This window comes from Nomascus leucogenys, chromosome 16 (genome assembly GCF_006542625.1).
Source record: "Nomascus leucogenys isolate Asia chromosome 16, Asia_NLE_v1, whole genome shotgun sequence".
NCBI lineage: Eukaryota > Metazoa > Chordata > Mammalia > Primates > Hylobatidae > Nomascus > Nomascus leucogenys.
The window spans coordinates 34,106,130-34,133,974 of NC_044396.1; the positions used below are offsets into that span (position 1 = coordinate 34,106,130).

The 27,845-nt window shown below is 43.9% G+C and overlaps 1 protein-coding gene across 12 annotated transcripts in view; it reads left to right on the plus strand.

Moving 5' to 3' along the window:
• The window catches only part of STAU2 (staufen double-stranded RNA binding protein 2), a 341,584-nt gene extending 315,980 nt beyond the window's left edge, over positions 1 to 25,604 (plus strand). For 10 of the 12 annotated variants that reach the window (XM_030795237.1, XM_030795231.1, XM_030795239.1 and 7 more), the window contains 2 exons: positions 23,273 to 23,361; positions 24,511 to 25,604. In XM_030795237.1, coding sequence (XP_030651097.1) covers positions 23,273 to 23,361; positions 24,511 to 24,604 — 183 coding nt within the window. In that variant the 3' untranslated portion in view covers positions 24,605 to 25,604. The remainder of the gene's footprint in view (positions 1 to 23,272; positions 23,362 to 24,510) is intronic. The other 2 variants (XM_030795240.1, XM_030795243.1) reach the window with 2 other exon arrangements.
• The last annotated feature ends 2,241 nt before the right edge of the window (positions 25,605 to 27,845 follow it).

The following is a 27,845-nucleotide window of genomic DNA, read 5'->3' on the forward strand; positions in this document are numbered from 1 at the left end:
GTAATTTGATGAGGTCCAATGTATCCATTTTTCCTTGATGGTAATTGTGTTTTAAAAAATAAAGCTTAAAATTTTGTTTTTTGTTTTGTAATCATGCACTTTTTTTATTTTGTAATTTTGTTTTGGGGGTTTTGTTTTGTGTTTTGTGATTTTGTTTTTGTTTTGCTTCGTACTTTTGTATAAAAAAATGAATAAGGGACTGCTGCCGCCATCTCTTCCTTAGGATTCATCCTCTCCTAGCCTGACTGCAAAGTGGAGTGCAACCCTGCAGAAACCCCTTCCTCTGTGGTCCCTGAATATTCATGTGGTGGCTGTTCCTGTTTTAAATGAAATAAAATGGAGACAGAATAAGATTCTGGATTTGTCTAAAGTTCCATAGTCCTGCTCACTCACCTGTAACTTCTGACTTCTTTCTTGGCTGATAAGGACGTCTGGTTCGAGTTTGGCTCTCTTTTTATTCATGAGGTTGGGTTTCACTAGAAACCCTCCGCCCTATTCTTCGTCTTCCAGGAACACAGCCTCCCCATCTAGGCGCTCCTTCTAGAGGTGAAGAGTGTGAGGACACCTTCCTCTGAAGGCTTCTCCTAGCTTGAAGACACAAAGAGAGTTAACAAAGTATGTTCCCCTTGCCCACTGTTAGCATGTGGTCCCTGTGTCCTCTGGAAGTGTCTTCACAGGGAGGCCATCTTGAGGAGGGGAGAAAATGCAAGTATTTCTTGGCAATATTAAAACACAGAACACCAGTCTTAACATCGCCAGGTCACTGTGCTGGGCTCTGTGAGCCAGACAGCCACATCCACTGACTACAAATGGAGCATCAACTCCATGCCAGTGTTAGTGTTAAAGATACCGAGACACACAAGACGTAACTCTGTCCTGTTCTAGGAACTTACGATTTACCATGGGGGGATAGAACAGAGATTCCTCAGCAAGTGAGTACAATGTCATGGTACCACTTGCAGTAGAAACTAATTACTCACACCTGCTTCCTCAGAATTCTCAGCTCACAGCTACACTACTCAGCCTCTCATGGAGTTAGGTGTGGTCGTGTCACTGGGTTCTGGTCAATGGAATATGAGGGCTTTCACTCTTCATTCTCTCTCTCTCTTTTTTTTTTTTTTGATGGAGTTTTGCTCTTGTTGCCCAGGCTGGAGTGCAATGGTGCGATCTTGGCTCACTGCAACCTCCACCTCCTGGATTCAAGCGATTCTCCTGCCTCCACCTCCAGAGTATCTGAGATTACAGGTGTGCACCACCACGCCTGGCTAATTTTGTATTTTTAATAGGGACGGGGTTTCTCCATGTTGGTCAGGTTGGTCTCGAACTCCCGACCTCAGGTGATCTGCCGCCTCGGCCTCCCAAAGTGCTGGGATTACAGATGTGAGCTGCAGCACCCAGCTGTCACTCTTCATTCATAATATCCTCCTATGCACTACCTTTCATTTTATTTTCTCTTCCATTGGCTAAAAGGAGAGGACCACGATGGTAGCCTAGAGGAGAGAAGAGTCACAAGATGGAAGGAGTCTGGGTCCCTGACTGACCAGGGTCTACTGCCCAGGAACACCTGCTTGGGCTTTCCATAATCACTGAGGTTCTGGAGTGTTTGTTTAGCAGTTAGCTTACTTTAACTAGCATCCAGATCACAGAAATCATAAGTCACTACTTTTTGTTTTTTCTTTTTTTTTAAGAGACAGAGTGTTACTCTGTCACCCAGGCTGGAGCAATCTCAGTGGAGCAATATCAGCTCACTGCAACCTCAAACTCCTGGGCTCAAACAATCCTCCCACCTTAGCCTCCCAAGTAGCTAGGACTACAGGCATATGCCACCACACCCAGCTAATTTTTATTTTTTAAAGGCCGAGTCTTACTATGTTGCCCAGCCTGGTCTCAAACTCCTGGCCTCAAGCAGTCCTCCTGTCTTGGCCTCCCAAAACATTGAGATTACAGTGTGATATGCTGTGCCCAGCCACTACTTTCTTTCAAGTCTAAAAAGGCTTCATTGAGAAGGTGCCTGATTTCCCTTGGGGCTCATCCCACATTACATCTCAGACACTACGAGTACTACTTACATTTACAAATAGGATATTGCCTTGTTGCTTTCTATGCATGTATTCATTCATTCATTTTCCTCCTTTGAAGTGTCATTTTACCCTTATTTGGCTAATAATACTAGCTATACAAAGCACTAAGTTGCATGCTGCCAAATTCCAAATAGCTTATTGCTTTTAGAAACTGCTTCCCCCTCTGACTTTCAGCAAATTCTTCTAGCCTTTTGATAAATTAATTCATATCCTTTCCACATATTTATCCAAAGAGGCAGCTTTTTAATTCTGGCACAGTCACCCTTTTTTTCCTCCTGGGCTTTGATACTACCAGATGCTAGAGGAAAAACATTCGCAATATGCCTACAATCTATTTCAATATATAATTCTATCCAATTGAATGTCAGGCATTTCTAAAGAATGCTGTTGGTTGATATAACGTCCGTTGCCCAAGTTGAGGTTTTGATTTGAAGTTGTGTATTGGAATGCTTTGTGTTACATTTTGCCCCAAATTTATAAATCTATCATGGATTCTCCCTTCTATCTTGCTTCCTTAATAGATGAACCATCAAGAATGAAGTTTAGCATGATATCTTGAGAAAGCAAAAGAAGAAAATCTTCTGCTTTTGAAAGGGAATGTACCCTCAGGCAAAAATTTCAAAAAATTCTCTGCCTCGTAATACATATTAGGAAATGCCAGTTGTCATGCACGCAGCTTAAGATGGATTAGGATTCCATCACTGATCATGGAATAAATTCTTATACTTTTAACCTTACAAGTTCATTTGCAGCCAAGCAATTAGAAAAAACTGTGTTTGGATATATTAGAATGTGTCGACCCTCTTAAGAGTACTAGCAGTTTCTAGAAACTATTTAGCAGAATTTTTTCCAAAAGTATTTGGCAGGCCTAACTCATATCCCCATGAGTATACTAAATTTCTTCTCATTTAAGGGTGGAGGTAGGTAAGGGAGACCACTTGTGACCGTATTATTCAAACACAGAGTAAATCTCTTTGTATGGTTACATTGTCTTAATGAGGATGTTTTGCAGAAATCAGGCTACCAGCTTTTTCTTTGAAATGGTTATTTAAGTATAGACTTTAAACATTACTTTTTAATTTAATTTTTTTTTTTTTTTTTTTGAGACGGAGTCTCATGCTGTCACCCAGGCTGGAGCGCAGTGGTGCGATCTCTGCTCACTGCAAGCTCCACCTCCCAAGTTCACACCATTCTCCTGCCTCAGCCTCCCGAGTAGCTGAGACTACAGGCGCCTGCCACCACGCCCAGCTAATTTTTTGTATTTTTAGTAGAGACGGGGTTTCACCATGTTAGCCAGGATGATCTCGATCTCCTGACCTCATGATCCACCCACCTCGGCCTCCCACAGTGGTGGGATTACAGGCGTGAGCCACTGCGCCCAGCCTAAATGGGGTTTCTAAAAATTGCCAAACCAAGTTTGGTATTATTAGTGATGTGCTTTCCTTTCAGTTGTAACTAAAATAAGATATCCTTCACTTGTTGAACTTTACAGTGACTTTGCATTTGTGTTAGTTTAAAAACAATACTTTCTAGAAAAAAATATTAAAGTTTGTCCTAATAAAGTTTCTTCCAAAGTTGTCATAACATAATTGACATAAAACAAGTTTAAAATACATTGGAGACACATAATACTTAACTTATTTCATTTGAAAGGCCAACGTTCAGCAGCTACTTACTCCAGACGGATTAGTCTTTAAACATCAAGTGAATCGTTAGTTCTGGGTTTCAATAAACAGGCGAAATAATCTGCTCCCTAATTGCCATAGAAAACTTCTGGGAATTAATGAAACTGTATGTAAGAGATGGCTATATATTCTTCCACATGGGTACTGTTTCTAACCACTCATTCATTCTTTCAGTCATTCAGCCAATAAGTGTCTATGGAGGGTCTACAATTCTAGGTGTTGAGTATTCAGCAATGAATAAAGCAGAAAATTTCTGCCTTCATGGAACTTACTTTCTTTCTTTCTTTTTTTTTTTTTTGAGACAGCGTCTCCCTCTGTTGTTCAGGCTGGAGTGTAGTGGCATGATCTTGGCTCACTGCAGCCTCCACCTCCCAGGTTCAAGCAATTCTCCTGCCTCAGCCTCCCGAGTAGCTGAGATTACAGGTGCATGCCACCACACCCAGCAAATTTTTGTATTTTTAGTAGAGACAGGGTTTCAGCACGTTGACCAGGCTGGTCTTGAACTCCTGACCTCAGGTGTTCCACCTGCCTCGGCCTCCCAAAGTGCTGGGATTACAGGTGTGAGCCACCACACCTGGCCAGAACTTACTTGCTAATGGGAGACACAGATGCTAAACAAGTAAATGGTTAAATATATAATAGAATTTTAGGCAGCAATAAAATTTTAATGAAATCTTGCTAAAAGTGAGGCAGTGTGAGGAGCTATGAGAATATAAGGGTAGGAGTGGGGTGGTTCAACTCCTTTAGATCCAGGGGTCACAAGGAGGGGACACTGGAGAAGAGACCTAGATGAAGCGAGTGAGCCATGTGAACTGGGAGGGGTGTCTCCAGTCTAAGGAAAAGCACAGGAAAGTCCTTGAGACAGGAGAGAATTCAGGGAGTTCTAAGAAGTGTCAAGAGGCTGAAGTGCTGGAGATCCGGGGGCTGGGAGCACGTGATAGGTAATGAGCCTGGAGCTGTAAATGGGGCATGATCATGTAGGGCTTTGGGGCTGTAGTCAGGAGTCTGGGTTTTGTTCTAAGAGAAATAAGAAGCCCCTGGAGGATTTGAATAGGGTGGTGACCAGTTCTTATTTACATTTCAAAAAAATCACTCTAGATATATGCAAAGGGTTGGCTTTGGGTGAGCAGGGATGGACACAGGGGTGCGAGTTAGGAAGATACAGATTGTGTCTCTGGTAGAGACTGACAGTGGCTTGGGCTAGAACCATAGCAAAGCAGGTGGTAAGAAGTAGCCTCCGAGTACATTTCAAAAAAGAACCAACAGAACTTGCTAATGGGTTTGATGTGGGAGATGAGAGAGAATGGAAGCAAGTGAGGCTGATTGCTAGGGTTTTTGCCTGAGCAACTGGTGGAATGGGGACACCATTTCCTCAGGGAAGAGTGGTTTGGGGATGGTAATCAAGTTTCGTTCTGGACAGGTTTGAAACGCTTATTAGACATCTAAGTGGAGAAATCCACTAGGCAGTTTGACGTGTGAATTCTAGGGCAAGAGGCCAGGCTAAAGATAGGGATTTGGAGCTATCAGTATTTCTAAGGGATTTAAGCCATCGGCCTCAGTGAAATCATCTAGGGAGAGAATTTTGATGGAGAAAAGAGGTACAAGGATGGGCTTGAAAAGTCAGGAAGAAGGAAAAGCCAACTGCACAGGAGACTAAGAGCTGAAGTAGGAGGAAAAGCAAGATGGCAGCGGTTTCCAGAAGCCAAGCAAAATCTAGTCTTCCCATATTAAGAAAAAAATGAAAGCAGCTGATTAACACCCTCTCAGGTCCTGCACCCTGAGCTTCGCTCTTAAGAGGCTCCGGGACTTGGTCGGGCTCTTGCTGTATCTTGAGCACTCAGGTGACACATTCTCTCACTGGACTGAGGTGCGACGATATAGGTAGTTCAGAATTCAGCTCCAGAACCAGGCTGCCTGAGTCCAAATTCCAAATCTATCAGGAGCAAGCCATATGGCCTTGTACAAATGACTTCCTCTAGGTCTCCGTCTCCTTGTCTTTAACTGCGAATGAGAGTCAAACCAACTTGTTGTGGTTACTGTGAAGATTAAGTGAGTTAGGAGATGGCAAGTCCTTAGAACAGAATGAATGCTTCATCAGCAGAAGATGCTTTCCTATTTACTAATTGAGATTTGTACTTGCTCAAGGTCATATGACTGGTAAGAGTTGGAGCTGCTCATTGAGCCCAAGTTTGTTCAGCTGCAAATCTCAGCCTCTCCCACCCCTGTCACTGCAGCCTCCACCTCCCGGGTTCAAGCAATTCTCCTGCCTCAAGCTCTTGAGTAGCTGGGATTACAGGCGTGCACCCCAATGTGAGGCAAATTTTTGTATTTTTCAGTAGAGACGGGGTTTCACCATGTTGGCCAGGCTGGTCTTGAACTCCTCACTTCAAGTGATCTGCCCGCCTCGGCCTCCCAAAGTGCTGGGATTACAGGCATGAGCCACCATGCCCAGTCAAATCTCAGCCTCTTAACCAGCTTGCTGTCCTGCCTTCACACAGGATTCAGGGAGCTGGAGATAATGCTTGACTTTTGCATGCAATGGGGTGCTGGAGCAGCTCCTGCCAGCTCACGGTGCCAGCTGTGCACACGTCTTCCCAGCTGCGAATCAGCCAGGGTGGAGGGGTTAACAGATGCTACACTTAGGGATTTTCCCCCACCAAGAGTCAGTTGTTAAATATTTACCAGCACGATACTGTCCATGGAGAACCCCTCGGGAAGTCCAGACACATCCATCAGTTAATTCCCATGGTAGGATGGTTTTGCTGATGCAGTCTTCTAAACGGAGATATTGAGGAACCAGGTATAGAGGCTTTCTCACATGACCAGTGGTGAAGCTGAGGTCCAAATGTGCCCTCCTAATAGCGGGAAGGAAGACAGCTTTTACCAGCAAACCAAGCTCCCCACACATTAGGTAGTTCTAAATGCCACCTCTCCGATAGCCCTTCTCACACTGCAAATTTGCTGGTGCTGTTTACCTGTGTGGCCTTGTCGCTGTTAGCGGGCCTAACTCTGAGTATCAGGGAGCCTGAAAGATGAGAGGCCTACACAGCCACCTGCCTCCCATCTGACGTTTGGCCCAAGGCAGTGGGCGTCACCCAGTCTTGGCATCTAGCGTGCCCTCGCTGGACACAAGATTCCTTCCTGTTTTGAGCCCGAATCCATTTGCCTGCAGCTTCCATTCCTTGGGCTTGGCCCAGCCTTCCCCAGAATAAGGCATTGCCCTTTACTACACCACAGCTTTGAAACCACCTGGGACACTCGTGGTGCCCTCGATTCCCACTCGTCCCGATGGCTGCAACCAATCTGAGTGGCTTCGCGCCCCAGCTCCCTGTGGCTCACCCCAAATGCTGCCTCTCTGGGACACCTCCATTTCCTCCAGGGCGACTTGAGCACCACCTCTTGGTGTCATTGCTGTATGTCCTTTCCTCACAGCCATCTGGTTCCACTGCCATCGCTGTCCCGCCTGTCTCCCTGCTGGGATGCATGCCATGGAAAGGTGATGACTGTCTGTTAGCGCCCAGCGTGGTGCCTGGTTCTCCATGAGTGTTTGTTGAATGCATGGCCATTCCCTCGTAGTGAGTCAGACAGGCCAGGCCCTTCCTTCAGAAATAATGACAGACTGAGACAAGTGCTATGAGGGAAATAAACACAGTCCTGTGATTTGTTGGGGGGCACACTAGACAGAGTGGTCAGGGGAGGCCTCCCTGGAGCTGAGACCTGGAGCTGATGAGCAGCCAGTGGAGAAGGGATGGCCGGAGGGACCAGCCAGCGGGAATCCCTGAGGCAGGAAGGAGCTTGTCCCAGCAGAGGGACAGAAAGGAGCCCAGCACAGAGCGGTGGAGTGAAGGGGGCGTGGTGCGTGATTGCCTTCCAAGGGCAGGGGAGGCTGCTGAAGGGTGTAGGTGGGAGGTGGCCTGATCCTGCTGCGAAGAGGCCGCTGCAGCAGGAGGGCGAGCTCTTCTCTTCTTGCCTGACGGCCCGTGAGGAGTCGGCAGAGGCAATCGAGGGCCCCCTGGCACCTGGGCCACTCCTCTCAGGCCCAGCCTCCCCTCCCCAGGCATCTCAGATGGACCCCCACCTTTCCCTGGGCCCAACACCAACCTTACACCTCAGTGTGACTTTCAGTCCCCCTTAAAAAGATGTATATTCATTTTTCCATGGCTGTGGTGACAAATTGCCACAAATGTGGTGGTTTAAACCAACAGCAATGTGTGATCTTGCAGTTCTATAGGTCAGAAGTCTCCCATGGACTCACTGGAGCTATTGAGGTGTCCCCAGGGCTGAGTTCCTTTCTGAAGGCTCTAGGGGAGAAGCCATTTCCTCGCCTTTCCAGCTTCTAGTGGCCACTGCATTCCTGGGTTCATGGCTCCTTCCTCCAAGTACGGAGCCAGTAATGACCCATCCCTCACACCCTTCTCGGATCATCATGTCTCCATCTCTGTCCTCAGCTGGGAAAGGTTCTTTAATTTTAAGCACTTGTGTGATTAGATTGGGCCCACCTGTATAATCCTGGCTACTTGTCCCATCTCCAGGTCCTTAACCTGATGCTATCTGCAAAGTCACCTTGCCAGGTAAAGTAACATATTACAGGTGACATGGATTAGGACATGGGCATCTTTGGGGGCCCTTATCCTGCCCACGACAGAACTCCTAGATCTTAAAGGATCAATCAATCAAATACAGTGTGTGAACTGTCAGGATGTAGATTCAAAAACTGACTTTAAAGGACATTGTTGAGACTATCAAGGAAATGTTCACATAGGAATTTAGATGATATAAAGGATTTAGAGTTCATATTGTTAGGTGTGTTAATGGCATGTATCTTTACCTGATATTTGATTTGGAATATTACAGGAAAAACATAGAGTGAGACACCTGAAACAAGATTGGCAAAATAGACCAGGCACAGTGGCTCACACCTGTAATCCCAGCACTTTGGGAGGTCGAGGCGGGCAGATCACCTGAGGTCAGGAGTTTGAGACCAGCCTGGCCAATGTGGTGAAAACCCGTCTCTACTGAAAATACAAAAATCAGCTGGGTGTGGTGGTGCATGCCTGTAATCTCAGTTACTTGGGAGGCAGAGGCAGGAGAATTGCTTGAACCCAGGAGGCGGAGGTTGCAGTGAGCCGAGATCGCGCCACTGCACTCCAGCCTGGGTGACAGAGTAAGACTCTGTCTCAAAATAGATAAATAAATAAATAAATAAATAAATAAAAGATTGGCAAAATACTGATAATTCTTCTGGGTGATGGATGAGGGAGCTTCAGTGTATTATTATCCTTTGTACTTTTGCAAGGTTTATAACTTTTATTTTTAAAAGTTGAAAAATATAAATAGATAAATATACGTGTAAAATCAGGTGTAAGAAGAGGTTAAGGAGACAAATTTGGGATGGAGCAAAGGTCTGTTCTAGCTCCGTCTTTGCTGTCCTCCCACCACTAGGATGGCCACCAAATGTCCCAAGAAAAACGTCAGGCTCACTGCATCCCTCACCCACTGAGAGAACCTGCCTTTACCATCTTTTATGCTGGGGCCTCTATTTCAATAAAACCAATATTCAGAATTAAACAGAACTTCAAAGGTTGTCTTGTTTGACCATCACCCCCTCTCCCCAGCCTTCCCACATGCAATCCAGGAATACGCTAAGTGCAGTAAAAATGATGAAATAACCGTAATGTAAGGTTTTCTCAATTGCTTATTCAAACCAAAATGAAATTCCTAAGTAGAGCTGTCTGTGCCCATGTTCAGCAGGAATGCTTCACATTTTTGTTGGAGTTGAACATCAAAGGACCAAGAAATCTCAAACGGACCTTCCAAGCAGTGAGGGGTGAGGGGTGGAGGCAGAACTCAGCCATGATTGCCCTACAGACCCAGGCCCCTCTCGGGCGAGAGGTGCTTCCCTCAGGTCCCTCTGGTTCAGGATGTGCCACCACCAAGATCTTAGGCAAAACCCTAATTGTGGAGTCCTCCCAGATAAGGTTTCCCAGGCATCTCCTTTGCAGACCCCAGACTGGCCTGAAGAGGGCAAAACACTTGTTTCAGACCTCAAAGACGACAGATGATTGAGATCTCAAATGACTGACATCTCAAAAAGACAGTAACTATTATCCATATTCCTTGGAGGTAAATTATGGGGCAGGAACATTTCTCTTGGGCAAGATAGATACAACCCAGTCCTGCTTCCTAGGACTTTTTATCCCTTTGCATTTTGGCTGCAGAGCCCAAGGGTGGGGTTGAGGGGTGTGTTAGAGGCAGAGAGAAATATGGAGTGCTACCTGCTGAGAGGAAAGCCAACCAGGGCAAGATGCTGGCTCTGAGAACAGAGAGAACAGAATAAGACCCCTGTCTGCGAGCACCTGTCTTCCTGGGGGAACTTCAGATGGAAGTGGACGGGTCATCAGCTGAGGAATGTTTTTCGAGGATGTTCTGTAGACACACTGTGGAGATTTCAAAGAGGGAAGGGCCCCCACCAGCCGAGGGTTCACCAGCTACCTGGGAGACAAGACGCAAACATATCAAAGGCGACTCATAGTTTAGAGAGGCAGATGGCAAGCACTGTTAGGAAGCCAGAGGGAGGCAGGTGGGAAATTAGGGACATCCACCTGGAGAAGCAGAAAAGACTGCAGGGGCAAAGGTGTGGAGACAGTGGGCAGACCAACCTCAGCAGGGCAGAAGGTCCGGGGGGCATCTCCATACCAGCTGTCCAGGGAGCGTGTGGATAACGCTGACATCTGCCAGGTGTTCCTGAGGCTAGGGACTGATCTCCTGGGTTGGGGTTCACACTCTGGGAAATGGACTGGCACTCAATGAGGTTGTGAGGTAGAATGGGGCCAGCCAATGGGGGCCTTGAATGCTGGGCCAAAGATATGGAATGTGATTCTAGGGGCGGGAGTTATTAATGGCTTTTGATTGAGAGAGTTAATGATAGGCTTAATGATAGGGTTCTCTTAGGAAGACAAGTGAGAGAGCAATGGGCTGAAGTAATGAAGAAAAATACAAAGGAAATTGAACTTAAACTAATATGGAGTGAGAAAGGGAGTGTAAAGAATTTCATGACTGGATTTGGACTCGAGAGAGCAAAAGAAAGACGTGTAACGAAAGCCCTCATTTATTAAACACCACTATGGTCAAGGCATTCACCTCTCAGATAATCCGGTGCATTCATGTAGTCTTCAGCTTACAAATGATGAAAAGGAGGCTCAGAGAGATAAAATGATTTGCATAAGGACACACAGCTGGTCTGCAGTAGAGCTGGAGTTTTAATCCAGGTCTAACAGACTCCACATGCCAAGCCCTCTCCCTTCCTTGTTCAGGTGACAGGGAGAGTGTATTCGTTTTCTCTTGCTACCTTAACAAATTGCCACAGACCTAGTAGCTTAAAACAACACAAATGTGTGATCTTGGAATTCTGTAGGCCAGAAGTCAGACAGGTGTCTCACTGGGCTAAAATCAGGAGTCAGCACTGCCTTTTTGGAGGCTCTAGGGGAGAATCCACCTCCTTCCCTTTTTCAGCGTCTAGAGGCCGCTCACATTCCTTGTGTTGAGTCAAGGAATGTGAGCGGCCTCTAGAAGCTGAAAGCCCCCTTCCTCCCTCTTCAAAACCAGCAACCTGCAACATTGCCTTTCTTGGACCCTTTCTCCCTAGCCACATCTTTCTGTCTGACCACAGCCAGGAAATGTCCTCTGATTTTAAGCACTTGTGTCATTGCAGCGGACCCCGGGAGAACCCAAGGCTAACCTTCCCACGTCACCATTCATACCTTCATCTCATGCGCAGAGTCCCTTTTGCCACGGGAAGTAATGTGTTCACAGGCTCTGAGGATTAGGACCTGGGCATCTGGGGGGCTACGATTCTGCCTGCCACACAGAATGAAGCCTGCCATGTGGACACGTGCCTCAGCAGCAGGTGGATGTTTCCACACCTCTGTTTCAGTAAGCCCCATGACAAATTCAACACAAAGTTGAATCAAAAATAATTAAATAGGCCAGGCACAGTGGCTCACGCCTGTAATCCCAACACTTTGGGCGGCTGGGGCGGATGGATCGCTTGAGAGCCCAGGAGTTCGAGATCAGCCTGGCCAACGTGGCGAAACCATGTCTCTACTAAAAACACAAAAATTACCCAGGCATAGTGATGCACGCCTGTAATCCCAGCTACTCGGGAGGCTGAGGCACAAGAATTGCTTGAACCCGGGAAGCATAGATTGCAGTGAGCTGATATCATGCCACTGCACTCCAGCCTGGGCAACAGAGCCAGACTCTGTCAAAAAAAAAAAAAAAAGGCCGGGCGCAATGGCTCACACCTTTAATCCCAGCACTTTGGGAGGCCGAGGTGGGCGGATCACCAGGTCAGGAGATCGAGACCATCCTGGCCAACATGGTGAAACCCCATTTCTACTAAAAATACAAAAAAATTAGCTGGGTGTGGTGGCGGGTGCCTGTAGTCCCAGCTACTTGGGAGGCTAAGGCAGGAGAATTGCTTGAACCTGGGAGGTGGAGGTTCCAGTGAGCCGAGATTGCACCACTGCTCTCCAGCCTGGCAACAGAGCAAGACTCCTTCTCAAAAAAAACAAAACAAAACAAAATAAATAAATAAATAAATGACAAAACCCAGCAATTTGAAAAGGAATAATATTAGGAAAACAGCCTGGTTAGAGGAAGGCCTAGTAGCGAGGACTCTGCACTCAACATTTGTTCTAAGCACAGAACACATTCTGTGCAGTTACTCCTGCTGTCAGTTCCACTCTGCATTGTTGTCAAGGCTAGCAGCTACACCATCATCCTTCTAAGAGCCTGACTGCAGAAATAAAGGCGGTGGCTAGGTCTGTGATTTAAGTGCTCGATTTTAAACGAATTCCCCAAATTCTAGAATGAAAACACCTGTTCTTCATCTTAGGCAACTGTCTAAAATCTGCGTGTCTCTCTGACCACCTACCCCTCTATTTTTTTTATGAGTAACCACCACCTTAGCAGGCAGACGCTCCTTTGTTCCGAGGGTAAGCCGTTTTAGAAAGTACCAATTTTATGGAAATTACCTGAACTGATAGGATTGTGGAAGCATGAATAAAAAGTGCAGGCTATAATGAAACTATTAGAAAACAGGGCAGCAAGTGGGTTAACTCAAGCTCAATATAATCCTTTTTTTATTTAAAAAAAAAGTCATATCATTGATTCATCTGAAATGTAATAGACTGAAGAGCCTATCGTAAAGTTTTAAGTCTAGAAATATACAAATGTCTTTTTGGTTTCTCTTATTTTATATAAAATGAGACATGGTATTTAATTACACACCTTTCAAAGAAAGAAAAGGATAACTTAGAAATATTAATATTGACATACTTTGGGCAATAAACTTTCAAGCTTATTGAAGAACCTTCTGGTTTTTCAGTTATTTTTATGATTTAATATAGATTCAGTATCAGAGATTGCTGGGATGAGAAGTTAGGAGAATACTCAACTGAAGATGAAGACATTTACATTTGAAACCTCTCATTTCCTTGTGAATGGAGACGGACTTAATTGACTGCATATATGACTACTGTGTGCATTTTGAGGTGAATCTAGCAGTTAGATCAGCTCCCAGGAGGAGTTCAACATGAACAAGCTTTTCAGGGAGAAAAGGCAAAACAAACCAAACTTTGAACACTTAGAAAATGAAGGCCACATTTAGACATGTTTGGTTACCATCGACTTTAATGGGAACTACTTGTCTATTTCTGGGAACCAGAATATGACGTCAGTGGGGAAAGACTGAAATGGAAAAAGAGAAAATAAAAAGATCCATTGGGCATCAATGCTCAAAGACTCCACAAAGAACTACATGTCACAAGGGGATAAGTTAATACCAACATTTTGCTAATGAAGACTGCCATTATCTCTCAGAGAATGGCCGAATGCTGCTACATTGTCGTTACAAGCTGTTTAATCCTGAAGAAAGAAGCAGGGCTGGGCCAGGCGCGGTGGCTCACGCTTGTAATCCCAGCACTTTGGGAGGCCGAGGCGGGCGGATCACGAGGTCAGGAGATCGAGACCACGGTGAAACCCCGTCTCTACTAAAAATACAAAAAATTAGCTGGGCGTGGTGGTGGGCGCCTGTAGTCCCAGCTACTCGGAGAGGCTGAGGCAGGAGAATGGCGTGAACCCGGGAGGCGGAGCTTGCAGTGAGCTGAGATTGCGCCACTGCACTCCAGCCTGGGCGACAGAGCGAGACTCCGTCTCAAAAAAAAAAAAAAAAAAAAAATGAAGCAGGGCTGGTTTCAACACTATTTGCAAATTGCTAATTGACAAGAGGAAAGTTAGAAATTACAGATATGACTGGACTCACCTCCATTCTGTGAGCACACACACACACAGGTGTGTGCGTGCAAACCAAGGCCAACAAATAGGCATGAAAAGTATCTTATTGGCATCATATTTCTGCATTGCTATAACTACGTACAAAACAAGCGATACATGAAATGGTAGCGACATCTGTTCTAAAACCTGTGGGGCTTTACTCACAAAACAGTTGTAAAATCTTTGGGGGACAAAAATATTTCTTGTATCTATGCAGATGCTTTCCTCTAAGGGACAGACACACACACACACACACAGACACGCACACACAGTCACATGCAAATGAATATGTGTTGACCTCAAAAGACAGGAATAAGGAAAGGAAATGTCATCCACTTCTCTAAAATGCTTCTTTAATTTTTCTCCTTCAAACGAAGCTACATTTATTGCTTTAGATGGACCTTTTATTTCTTTTTTTAAAATCCTGGAACATATTAATTGTCATAAAGCTAAGTTTAAGATTCCAGTTAGTAGGCTGTGGTAACATACAAGTAGATGCTAAATGTGTTTGTTTTGATTTGCTAGGAAAACATCTTCTGACCTTGGAAATGAAACCATTTAGTTGTCCGTTTGTTTATGGCCAAAGACTTATGGAGCGTTCTGGATACTTATGTTAGTGTATCTTTGAAATTCTCTAATCTGCGGCGTGTGGGAAGTTACACAGCTTGGATTTAAGCATCATTCAGGATGTTCCTCATTAAGGAACCCAGATTTGCCTTCTTCCCACAACTGCCCAAGATTAGTTTACACTTACTACACAGCAAATTGTCCATGTCAAAAGTCAACTGCAGATGGTAGGATTTAAACACCTTGTTATCAATTTACCTTCTCAGTAAATATAAAGTTCAGAGCTTGCTTCTTAATCAGGCTTCAAGTTTGTCTTCCAAAATGAAGGTTATTTGATTTTTCTCTCATTCCAAAGTGTCTTTTAATATTATGTAGCCTATTTATAATGTTTTGAATTTTTAAAGCAACTGGCCTCTAGCAAGTTAACAATTTATTCTGTTAGAGTAGTTTAAACATGAGGATATTGTTGATTTTACCATCTTCTGAACAGGTGGAGGTATGTAGTAAAACATTTTTGTGGACTGTTAAATTTTAGTGTTTGTTCACAAAGCCACTGCATTATATGTTCTTTGAAATCATCGATCTGATAGCAAAAGCTCCTTCTGCTTGCCAGCTTCAGTATATACTTGGGTGTTGCTAAAGGTAGTGTGGCTCTTACAGGTATTGGCATGTAGAAAGAGAAGCACTCATTTTCCTGCAGAAAGAGAAGCAAACTCATCTCTTTCCACAGCATTCTTTAATCTGTAAAGTGTTGTTTCTGGGAAAATAGGGGGTGATGAAGTGTGGGAGGAGAGCCCTGATTCCTTGAGCTCATGGTGAGCAGGGAGGCAGCCTCTCTGAGGGTTCTGTCCGTACCTGTGAGAGGGGTACCTGGTCGGCAGGCCCTGCCCACTCTGTTTTCCTGAACATGTTGAGCTTGTTGCTATCTGTACATCACAGTTAAACCCTTCACCCTTGATTTTTGTTCGCTTCACCGTTGCAATCCCAGTGCCTCTTCTCACTGCAGCATCCTACATGCCACAAGCCCAGCAAAACCCTGGGGCTTCTCCCTCCTGCCAGAAACCACAGGAAAGTAAGAAATGAAAAAGAATTTTCAGAGAAATGGAGAAGGGAACAAGATACTCAGAATGTGAAGAAATGGAGAATCCAGTAGTCTTGCCTGTGGCCACTGGGTAACAAAACCCAAGTGACAAAATAATTACTCTAGTAATTTAGTTTTAGCCAAAATTGCAAGTGTTACAGAAGTGCTGAGCGAAGCCTCGGAAGTCAACCCAGGGCTGGGAGCGGACTGCCGACAGGAAACTGTGTGCTCCCCACAAAACAATCAACCCCTTTCTAGAAATTGGAGATAATTTTATGTGCTTACCTCAAGTAATTATTTGTGAGAAACAATAGAATGAGTATGGAAGAGGTAATGAGTGATTTTGAAATATTAATATTAAAAGAAACTCTACTGAAATCAGGTATGTTGAATGTGAGCGGTTTTAAATTTGGAGGAAATAAAGAGACATGACCCACGCCTATGATCCCAGCATTTTGAAAGGCCAAGGAGGGAGGGTTGCTTGAGCTTGGGAGTTTGAGACCAGCCTGGTGACATAGCAGGACTTTGTCTCTACTAGAAATAAAAAAAAAAAAACATTTAGCCAGGTATGGTGGTGCCTGCCTGTAGTCCCAGCTACTTGAGAGGCTGAGGTGGGAGAATCGCTTGAGCTTGGGAGGTCTAGGCTGCAGCGAGCCATGATCACGCCACTGCACTCCAGCCTGAGCAACAGAGTGAGACTCTGTCTCAAAAAAAAAAAAAAAAAAAAAAGAGACCTGAGCAAGAATATAGATTGGTCTCAAATCTCTGCTCTGCCATTTATTAGCTGTGTGACCTTAAGTAGGTTACTGAATTCTCTGAGCCTCTGTTTCCTTATGGGTAGGAACTATCTCACAAGACTGTGATAACAACTCAGGTCATGGCAGGTAAAGGGCAAGTCCCATGACAATGGCGGAGTGATGCTCATCGAATGGTAGCTATTACTGTTTACATAGGTTAAGATAAATTGGTCACCACTGCCTCTTATAAATTGAAAAGAAATCCCTCTCATACTTATAAGCTATTGTATTCAGGGTTATCAGTGAAATGTGGGTTGAGTTATCTGATCAGGTAGATAAGGGACTGCCCCTTGGAAGCCTTTAAGCATACCTGTGGAGGAGAGCAGCCATGCAAGAATTCTGAAAATCCATTCATGGCATCAAGTGAGAGAGCACGCCGCCATTCCAGACTCTAGGACATTCTTGGAGGGATGAGGATCGTTTTGACAGTGCACGGGGGACCTGCCTGGCATGTTGATAAAATCATCCAGGAGATTTTGCAAGAGCTAAAACACTGAAGCTGCTCCCTGAGACCTGGCCCTTGTCTCATATATGCAGTTCTCTTTAGATGGAAGAGAGCAGGTGCCATGGGTCCTGGACTGGGTGAAGCAGGTCATTTGGTTCTGGTGTTCAGGCCACACTAAGAACCAAGTATTCCCGATGTACCTAGTGAAAACAAGCTACAAGTAGCCTAAAAACGATTTTTTAAAAGATTTTTAAAAAATCGCTTTTAGTTCTTGTTTTGCCCTTGCTGGGAATAAAACAGGACCGAGAAGCCCCAGAGCTCTCAGGAACCCCATTCAGCGGTATCACATTGCAAAGTTCCATTTCCTGGCTCTCAGTAGCCCTCTGTGATGGTGCTTTTGGGATCCAGCACTGTCACATCTGGGTATTTACCTAAAAAGTTTGAAATTTGTGTGTCAAGAGATATCTGCACCCTCATGTTTATTGCAACAGCATTCACAATAGCAAAGATGTGGAATCAACCTAAATGTCCATTAATGGATGAATGGAAAAAGAAAATGTGGTATATAGACACAATGGAATATGTTCAGCTTTTAAAAAGGAAGAAATTCTGTCATTTGCAACAACATGGATAGAATTGGAGAACATTATGCTAAGTGAAATATGCCAAACATAGACAAATCCCACATGTTCTCATTTACATGTGGGATATAAAACAATTGAACTCACAGAAGCAGAGAGTACAGTGGTGGGTACAGAGCCTGGGGGTAGGTGGAATGGGAAGATGATAGTCAAAGGGTACAAAGTCTCAGATAAAAAGGATAAGTTTGATTTTTTTGGACAGCTACTGCACAATGTGGTGAATATAGCTAACAGTTGAGTACTGTACATTTCGATATTGCTCTGAGAGTATATTTCAGGTGTTCTCATCACAGAAAATGTTAAATAATTTATCATTATATTACAAAAAATAATAAAATTTCAAATGTAATTGTCCACTTTGGAAGAAATTCATAAATTTCAGAATTTATGCCAATAATTCACATTTTAATGGATCAGAAGAAAAAATAGCTGGTCATTTCTTCAAACTGTTGAATATACAAAGAACTCGAAGTTCATGAGCCCATTCCGTGAAAATGGGAATATCTGGAAAAAGGTCTGGCGTGGATTGGTCCTTGGAGCCTCCAAGTGAGTGAGCCTGGCCTTTAGCGCCCCACGCGCATGTGTGAGGTGGGACAGTGGGCCCCGGTTGATGGACACAGGCTGTGGGCACGTGCACTGCCCTCAGCATAGCTGCCTCAGCACTTCAGGACTTAAAAGGACCTCAGAGTCACTGAATCAAAGCTCCATGAGAGTCAAATTCCTCTGTGAATTCCTTTCTTGCAGGGAGGGTGGGGAGAACTGTCCAAACCTCAGTCTTTTGAGGGTGAGTTTAATTTTTGAAAACAGCAAAACTTCAGACAAAGCCAAGTCTAGTGAAGAAGGTCAACAACCAGGATGAACACATTAAAATAAGGTGGGGCCAAAAGATGACAAAACTGGTTTGCTTCTCTGACCCACAAAATGGTTCTGAGAGGTAATTACAGAAGCACCTAGAGTAACACCCTCCTCCCACTGCTGCTGCCCGCACAACCTCTCCAAGGGTGGATGGAGAGCTCATATTAACATCTTTAAGGCTGGGCACAGTGGCTTATGCATGTAATCCTAGCACTTTGGGAGGCTGAGGCAGGCGGATCACCTGAGGTTGGGAGTTCGAGACCAGCCTGACCAACATGGAGAAACCCCGTCGCTACTAAAAACACAAAAGTAATCTGGCATGGTGGCGCATGCCTGTAATCGCAGCTACTCGGGAGGCTGAGGCAGGAGAATCGCTTGAACCCAGGAGGTGGAGGTTGCAGTGGGCTGAGATCGTGCCATTGCACTCCAGCCTGGGCAACAAGAGCAAAACTCTGTCTCAAAAAAAAAAAAAAAAAAAAAAAATTTAAAAATGGGCATCATCTTTGGCTCAGAAATGCAATTTTAGGAATTTATCATAAGGAAAGTATTGAGATGATGCATAAAGATTGAACTAATAGGAAGTTTGGTGCAGTGTTGGTCACAGCTTAAAAAATTTGAACTGGTCTAAATGTCCAACGGTAGGACTGGCTAAACCTACAAGGGCATATAAGTCAATAGGATACTGTGCAGTCATGAGAAATTATGCTACCGAAATGTTTCTGTTGATACTGCACACATTCAATGAAAAGAGCACACAACAGATGAACGGACAAAAAACCATGGTATATGTATGCAATGGAATACTACTCGGCCATAAAAAAGAATGAAATCCTGTCATTTATGGTCATGTGGATAAAACTGGGCGAATGTTAAATGGAATGAGCAGGGCACAGAAAGTTAAACACTTGTTCTTGCTCATGTGGGGAAGCTAAAAAGGTTGATCTTATAGAAGTAAGAAGTAGAACAGAGGGTATTAGAGGTTGGGAAGGGTAGGGGAAGAGAGCGATAGGGAGACATTTATTAAAGGATACAAAATTACAGCTAGATATGAGGAATAAGTTCTAGTGCTCTATACCACTGTAGAAAGACTATAGTTAACAGTAATATGTTATATAGTTTCAAACAGCTAGAAGGAGAATATTGTACGAACCCAACAAAAAGAAATGATAAATGTTTGAGATGATGGATGTACTAATTACCTTGATCTGATCACTATGCATTATGTGTATTGCAACATTGTTACCTACCCTATGAATGTGTACAATTATTATTTATCAATGAAAAAAAAAGCAGGTTACCTACAGTGTTAAGATATGATCCAGGCTAAAGTTTGTAGACATGGGGAGAGGATAGAAAGTGATATGGAGGCTGGGGGCAGAGGCTCATGCCTGTAATCCCAATACTTTGGGAGGCTGAGGCGGGCGGATCACTTGAGGCTAGGAGTTCAAGACCAGCCTGGCCAACATGGTGCAACCCTGTCTCTACTAAAAGTACAAACATTAGCTGGGTGTGATGGCTCATGCCTGTAATCCCAACTACTCAGGAAGCTGAGGTACAAGAATTGCTTGAACCCAGGAAGTGGAGGTTGCAGTGAGTCAAGATCACATCACTGCACTCCAGCCTGGGTGACAGAGTAAGACTCCATCTCAAAAAAAAAGAGAAAAAAAAAGCAAGTGATATGGAAAGACATGCGCCAAGTTGTGAATGGTGAGCAGGATTGTGGATATTTTCTACATTCTTTTTGCTAGTCTATATATTCTGACTTTTCTGTAACAAAAAACTATTTTTATAACAAAAAATAATATAGGGAGAGAGAGAGAGAGAGAGAGAGAGAGATTTTGCTATCCTTAAAGAGAAACTATGAGGTCCCTGTACAGTTTGCTGGAGCTGCTGTAGTAAAGTACTGCCAACTGAGTGGCTTCATCAACAGAAGTGTATTGTCTCACAGTTCTGGAGGCTAGAAGTTCAAGATCAAGGTGCTGGCAGGGCTGGTTCCTTCTGAAGGCTGTGAGGGAGAATCTGTTCCAGGCCCCTCTCCTCACTTTGAGTGCTTTGCTGGCAATCTTTGGTGTTCTTTGGCTGCTGCGGCATCACTCCAGCCCCTGCCATCATCTTCACGTGGCGTTCTCCCTGTGTGGGTCTGCGTTCCAGTTTCCTCTTTTTATAAGGATACCAGTTATATTGGGTCAGGGACCTACCCTACTCCAGTATGACCTCATCTTAACTAATTACATCTGTACTAACCCTATTTTTAAATAAGGCCGCATTCTATAATGCCACATTCTGAGATACTGGGGTTTAGGACTTCAACATATGAATTTGGGGGAAGAGCACAATTCGACCTATAACAGTACCCAGGGAGATGGCCACACGGTTCCCACCCCACTGGAGTTAGCGCCTACGTCCCACCAGAACCCACCTGGCTGTTGTCCGGCATGAGCATGGGCCAGGATCAGGAGCCATGGGGTGGCATCACTCACCTTCTCCCTGCAGCGCTCCAGGTCCAAAGAGATTATTATGGTAACTGAGACTTGAGCACCACACGCTCCTTGCTTTGGGATGCCCTGGCCAGGGCTGCAGATCTATGTGGCACTCACATTAGCACCTCTGATCTAGGAAGCCCGGTTTAAAGATTTGAAAGGAAGGAGTAATCTAAAGAAAAAGAAAGGACACATGCCAACTTTTGCTTGGATATAGGAGTTGTGATTAAAAAGCAACAATAGAAAAACAAGACAGAAGAAAGAAAAAAGTATTATGAATATTACACATTAAATCCCACACATGGATGTTTATAGCAGTTTTATTCATAATTGCCCAAAACTGGAAACAATCAAGATGTCCTTCAATAAGTGAACGGACAAACAAACTGTAGTACATCCATGCGATGGGACATTATTCAGCAATAAAAAGGAGCTACGAAGCTCATTTATGAAAAGCCATACAGTTCACAAAAAGACAGAGGGGCTGGGTGCAGTGGCTCACACCTGTAATCCCAGCAGTTTGGAAGGCCAAGGTGGGTGGATCACCTGAGGTCAGGAGTTCGAGACTAGCCTGGCCAACATGGTGAAACCCTGTCTCTACTAAAAATACAAAAATTTGCTGGGCGTGGTGGTGCACGCCTGCAGTCCCAGCTACTCGGGAGGCTGAGGCAGTAGAATCACTTGAACCCAGGAGGCAGAGGTTGCAGTGAGCCCAGATCATGCCACTGCACTCCAGCCTGGGTGACAGAGCGAGACTCAGTCACAAAAAAAAAAAAAAAAATGGACATAGAGGAGCTTCAGATATACATTGCTAAGTGAAAAAGCCAATCTGAATAGGTGACATATTGTGTGATCCCAACTACTACATGGCAAAACTGTAGCGATGGTAAAAAGATTGGTGGTTGCCAGGGGGCTGGTGGGGGTGGGGGGAGGTGAATAGGTGGGGGGAGGTGAATAGGTGGGGCACAGAGGATTTTTAGGGCTGTGGAACTATTTTGTATGATACTCTAGTGGTAGATACATGCCATTAGGCATTTGTTGAAACCCATAGAATGTACCACACAGAGTGAACCCTAATGTAAACCATGGACTTCAGTTAATGATAAGCTATCAATATTTGTTCATCAGCTATAACAAATGTACCATACCAATGCAAGATGTTAATGATTGGGGAAACTGTATTTAGGGGAGGGAAGAATATGGGAACTCTGTGTACTACCTGCCCAAGTTTTCTGTAAACCTCACGAGACTATTAACTAAAAAAGAATCACACCTCCAAAATATATTCTGAATAAAGAAATTTAAAGGAAATCATGCACTTAGTCGGCTACCCTAAAGGAGCTCTTGGCAGATAAAAGTTTGGGAAACCGCCAAGAACTAGCTCGTTTTCAAAGGCAGCTGAGAAGACACAGATGCCCCAAGTGTGACCCAGCGGGATGCCCCAGGATGAAAACAGCCCTGCCTGCTCACACCCATCTCAGACCTAACAGAGCCCTTCCAATCTCGCTCAGCAGTGTCGGGCTTGGGGGAGGGGAGGAAGACCCAAATTCTTACTCAAAGAAATGACAGTTTGGAACATGCACAAGAGTGTCAACAAGTTATGTAGATCTTATCAGCATGGCATTTTTGGTGCCTCCCAGCTATACAGCAAGGCTCCACCAGCCTGTTCACACCCTGCGGCTTCCCACGCACCCTGAGCCTATCAACACCTCGGGAGGCTCTGCCCGGCAGGCCTGCCTCCCCAGGGCATGACCAGCCCAAACTTTCTCTCTTTCCTCATCCTCTCAGGATCCCGTCTTACCATCCATCCCCTCAGTCTGCACAAGGACCTACTGTCCATTCCTCTCTGATACTCTGTACTTTGATTGGGGCTAAGTGTCTATAAATTTGAACAATACCTTTATGCTCACTTTGGAAAGAATACTCAAGGTGGAAAATTTGGATGTCACACCTGAGAGAAGAGAATGTGTAGTTTCAGTAACGTGAGAAATTATGCAATGTCACCATGGAAGTATTTTAAACTTATACGAGGTGTTTCCATGTTTGCAGATAAAACATCGCAATTTTGCAAAACGGTGGAGAAGGGATAAGGCAGGAGACTTAAAGCCCTTCTAGTTCCGGTTATGTATATACACTGCTGCCTGATCATGCAGACTTTCTAGTGTACTTTTGTTAAACAATGCAAAAAAAATTTATTTAGACTAATGAAAATGAGAGTCTTTCTATCTCAGCTTTCTTTCACAGTTACTTGTTCATTACACTAAAGTCAGTGAATGGCTCTCTCTGTGTTTGTTTTCATTTTTAGGCAGCCTTAAGTGCCTTGAAACAATTTTCTGAACAAGGACTGGATCCAATCGATGGAGCAATGAATATCGAAAAAGGTTCTCTTGAAAAGTGAGTAAATCCCCTGTCAGTATTCTTACACTTTTAGTTGTAACTGTACAAAAGATAAGACATAGATAATAATGTTTTAAAAAGTCAAGACAATAGTATCTACATCTTACACAATTATTAATAATACAATTAAATGTAAAGAAATGAAAACCAGTATATATGGCCATATACATCTCCTGTAATATTTCTGTGAAAGTTTTAACCTACTAATTGATCATTGATTTTGCCTTTCATTGCTTTGTTGGAAATATTTGTGCATTGTCCCGACTGTAGAGACTTGTAAAACTTACAAAACATTGTTTTTCACTTCATACGGTACGGCGTTGTCTAGCTAAGCCATTTTCAGAGGTAAAAGTTTTCACTCACATTCCTGCTAAGTTGTGGGCAAAGCGGAGAGAAAAAAAAAAGAAGTTGAGAGGAGGCGCCCCTCCCCTTGGCTGCATTTGGTTTTTCGTATTGTTTTCTATGAAACACCAGCACACGTTGCCACAAAAGTGTGGCTCCCAAGGGCCACAAAGGCAAAAATGGCAGCTATCATAATTATTTCTGAAATCCAGCTCATAGCGTTGTTTTAATGAGATGTGAACAGAAGGTCTCACCAAAGAGACTGAATTTGGGGTCTCTCCAGAGACTCAATTTATACTAAAAAAAAAAAAAAAGGAAAGGGATTATATTTCTATAGTAGAATTCAAACTGTTTCCAAGCAGTAATCATAGCAGGTAGGATCTCAGAACACATGCAGGAGATAACATGTTTAGGTTTAAAAGAAAATAAAAATAGTCAACCCAGGAAGTAAAAACCAGATACACTGATCTTACAGTTAACTGAGCATTCCAAAAAATTTTTAATAAGAAAAAACAGCATTTGGTTGTTAATATTTAAAAGGTGAGAGCGTGAGAAGAAAGCATTTGGTAAACAGACATGGCATTTTAAGTTGTCTATAGATTGGCAACCATTTATAAGCTAATTTAATCAAAAACATTTCCACATGATCTCATCAGTAGACTATCTGAACATAAATATTGTTGTTTCACTTTAAAATGTCACTTTTGTGGTGACCTTTGAATCCTCTGTGCCATCTGCTAATAAACATGTCTGAAGATGTGCAACCCCAGGCCTTCAGCTCTTGTTAATGTATTAATCTTTCAGACAAGCCAAGCATCTGAGAGAGAAAGCGGACAATAACCAGGCACCCCCAGGCTCCATCGCTCAGGACTGCAAGAAATCAAACTCGGCCGTCTAGCAGCTCCCAGAATCCGCGGCTGCCACCGCATCCTTATAAACCTGTCAGCACGCATGAGGGTGTCTGTGTTCAGGGAAATGAATGACTAATACCATTATTTGAGTCTTATGTGAAGACAACACTATTCTAACACGAGAGATAATATACATGGTACTGTTTATTCAACTGGGGAAAAATAAAACTTTGAGCATTTCCCTTGGAACTTGAGATCAGATCATAACTCATTTGCCCAGAGGCAGCAGAAATCTGATCCTGCTACTGGAGCTTAAAATAACAAGTAAAGAAAAGTGTTAGAAACAAAGCTAAAATTTTAACATGATTAATAATAGAGAAGTCGGGTTTGGTTCTGTTGTTACGATTGTTTTGTCGTGGTGCTTGTGTTCAGTTATATTCTCTCTCTCTCATTTCAAATAATGCTTGACAATTCGAAAATGAACCAATATGTGCTGTGGAATGTGATGGTTGTCTTCATATAGAGTCACATGGTTTCTCTTTTTATGCAGATATTTATAATCTTCATCCTATATCAGTAGGAATAACTATAAGGTGCACTACAAAAAGATGTATGCAAACACACATGTTTTAAATCAGGTCAGATATTTGATGAAAAATACGAACTAATGTTAGGAGCAAGTAGTTTCAACATACTCCAGGAACTGAGAAACAAAACAAAGCAATTGTGGGTTTTGAGCCCCATATACTCTTAGCAAGTAAGGGGGCGTCTTGCCCCTATATATCATTTTCCCAGATTCCACTCCCTGTTGTGGGAATCGCGCCCACCCCCATCCGTGTGTTGTAGCCACTCACGGTTTGCATCAAGAGTGTTTTTTGTAACTGCCTCTGGACTTGGGACAGTGAGTAGGATCAAAAATAAATAATGTACATGGCGGGGAAGGGAAAAACCTGTTGGAGTTGCTTCCAGCCAGCCACGCTCCGGGCCAGCATGTTGGAATCCAGCGTGGAGCAAATGCAGTAAAAATGTGGTTGGTTTCTGTGTGAAGCGCTGTTGTTGTTCTTTCGTTCTTTCACTCTCATCTTTTAAATATCACCTCCGTGAAACCCATCCGAAAGGCCACCACCCGGCCTAGTCACCCTGCCCAGCAGTGGGATTAGAGAACGGATAGGCTGTACCTGCAGAGCCGCCTCCTGGGTGACTCGGGCCGGGTTCCTGGCCAACGTCATCGCATTGTTCAGGCTTTCTCCTTACTGATTTGCAAACGTTGTGCAATGAGAAAACACTATATGGTCTAACTGCTCGACCCAACATGACAATAGGAATATAATTATGTAAGATTTCACAAGCAAAACCACCACAAATCATGATCTGGCTGACTCACACGCGACTGGAGAATAAACAAACAGCAACATAAGGAAATAACTCTAGGGTTGTTTTTAATGATTCCCATGTGGGGAAGTCCGTCAGTATTGGGAGGGCTGGGTGCCCTTGGAGGAAATAGGTTATGTTACATAAAGCTGAGTCCTTGTGAAAAAAAGCAGCACATTTGTAAAGTTGGGGCTCACAACGGTAAACTGGATGGAAACACAGTCCTGCTGCCTGACACCAGGGCGCAGAGGGCCCTAAATCATTCCCTTTGAAGGGCACAGGCCCTTCCTTCTGCTAGGCCTTCGCCACCTGAGGTTTAGATGCTCAAATGGGGTGAGGGACTGCTTCAGGCAGGATCATTGAAGTGGATCTTCAGTTTACCCAGTGCAATAAACATAGGCTCCCTCCGGCAGCCCACATCAAACTACACCAAGGCTGTCAGGTCTATAGGAGAGCAATGAGCTCCGGGAACAAACACAGCTCATCAGTTCTCACGACGCAAGTATCTGAAGGATTTAACTCTTGAGCTGTCTGACACAGCTTATCCTTAGATAAGTCATCCTTAGAGCCGATATATCCATGAATACAGCAATGGTGGTGGGGGCGAGGGAATGGAAATTTGCATAGGAGCTCAAGCTTAGTGATAGCTTATTTATTCAAATCCCATCCTCTCTACCTGCTCACAGAGCCCAGGAAGGCCTTCAGGTATTTCCTCCTGCACAGCAGCACTTCCTGGGAACCGCCTGGGTTTTCTTTGGGTTGAATTACCAATGCAGATGATGGGTGGCCTGCAGTTGTTGGCAGGGACCCGCTGCAACGCTCGGTTCCAAAGAGCAATGTTATATATCATTAGAGGGGAAACCATTAAGTAGATTTATTGAAAGTATGTTTCTTCGGCACAAGGAGATCTTTTTGATGAAAAATGGAACTCATTATTCTCTAAAGGACACAGATTGACTTATCTCCTTTATCAATTACAGTGTCTGCTTTCAGCTTTTCTCAATCAAAGCACTGGGCTTTGTAGTCGCTTTCCAGAGCTGAGGCCAATGTGTTTTATGAAAAAGGTTTATTTTTACATTTTAATTGGAAATATAATATTGCACTTTGGAACTCTGACCATCCTTTCCAGGACAACTTGCCAGAGATCAATGGTGAGACACCACCCATCAGGCTGTGACAGACATCCCTCCCCTTTCCTGGGGTGACCCCTCTGATAAGCTGTCCTAGCATTCTTCTCCCCAGAAAGCATGCTTAATAGTGATTCTTTTTGACAGCTTCAACCAATTCCCTGTACCATAAAATAAAAATAGCTTAATGAAAAACTTACCTTATTGTGCAGAGGTTTTGAGGACTCCTAGTGACTTTGGAAACGTGGTCCAGACCAACTGACTGGTACTTAAATCCTGCTGCAGGTGGGTTATCACTGCAATTGCCTAAAGTTTGTTTTGTACCTTTTAATTTCCAAAGGCTACCTCTTACCACTATGGCCGAGAAGGATAGAGAACCTAACACTTTTGTACACAGAGCTGACAGGCTGTTAATTGCATAGTCCTCTGTAAATTTATCTTTGAGCTGCCCATAGCCTGACCCACCGTAATATAGGCACCAGAAAAATGTAGAAATCATACATTGAATAAATGGACGAATGGGTGATTTATCACTCAACACCCACTGAAGAAATAAATGTTAAATCTCACTGTTTTTTTACATGACACAGAGGCAGGCACCCATGACAATGGTGTTGCTGTTGGTCAGATATTATATTTGCAATCCAAGGGGAACCGTGACATTTTTAAATCAAGAACATGGCAAGTCCAAAAAGCCCTCACTTCAAAGGACTTTGGACCCATGGAACAATCCTTCCCCCATGTTCCCATTTCTGTATTTATATTCCTTCCATCAGCTGGCAGATTTCAT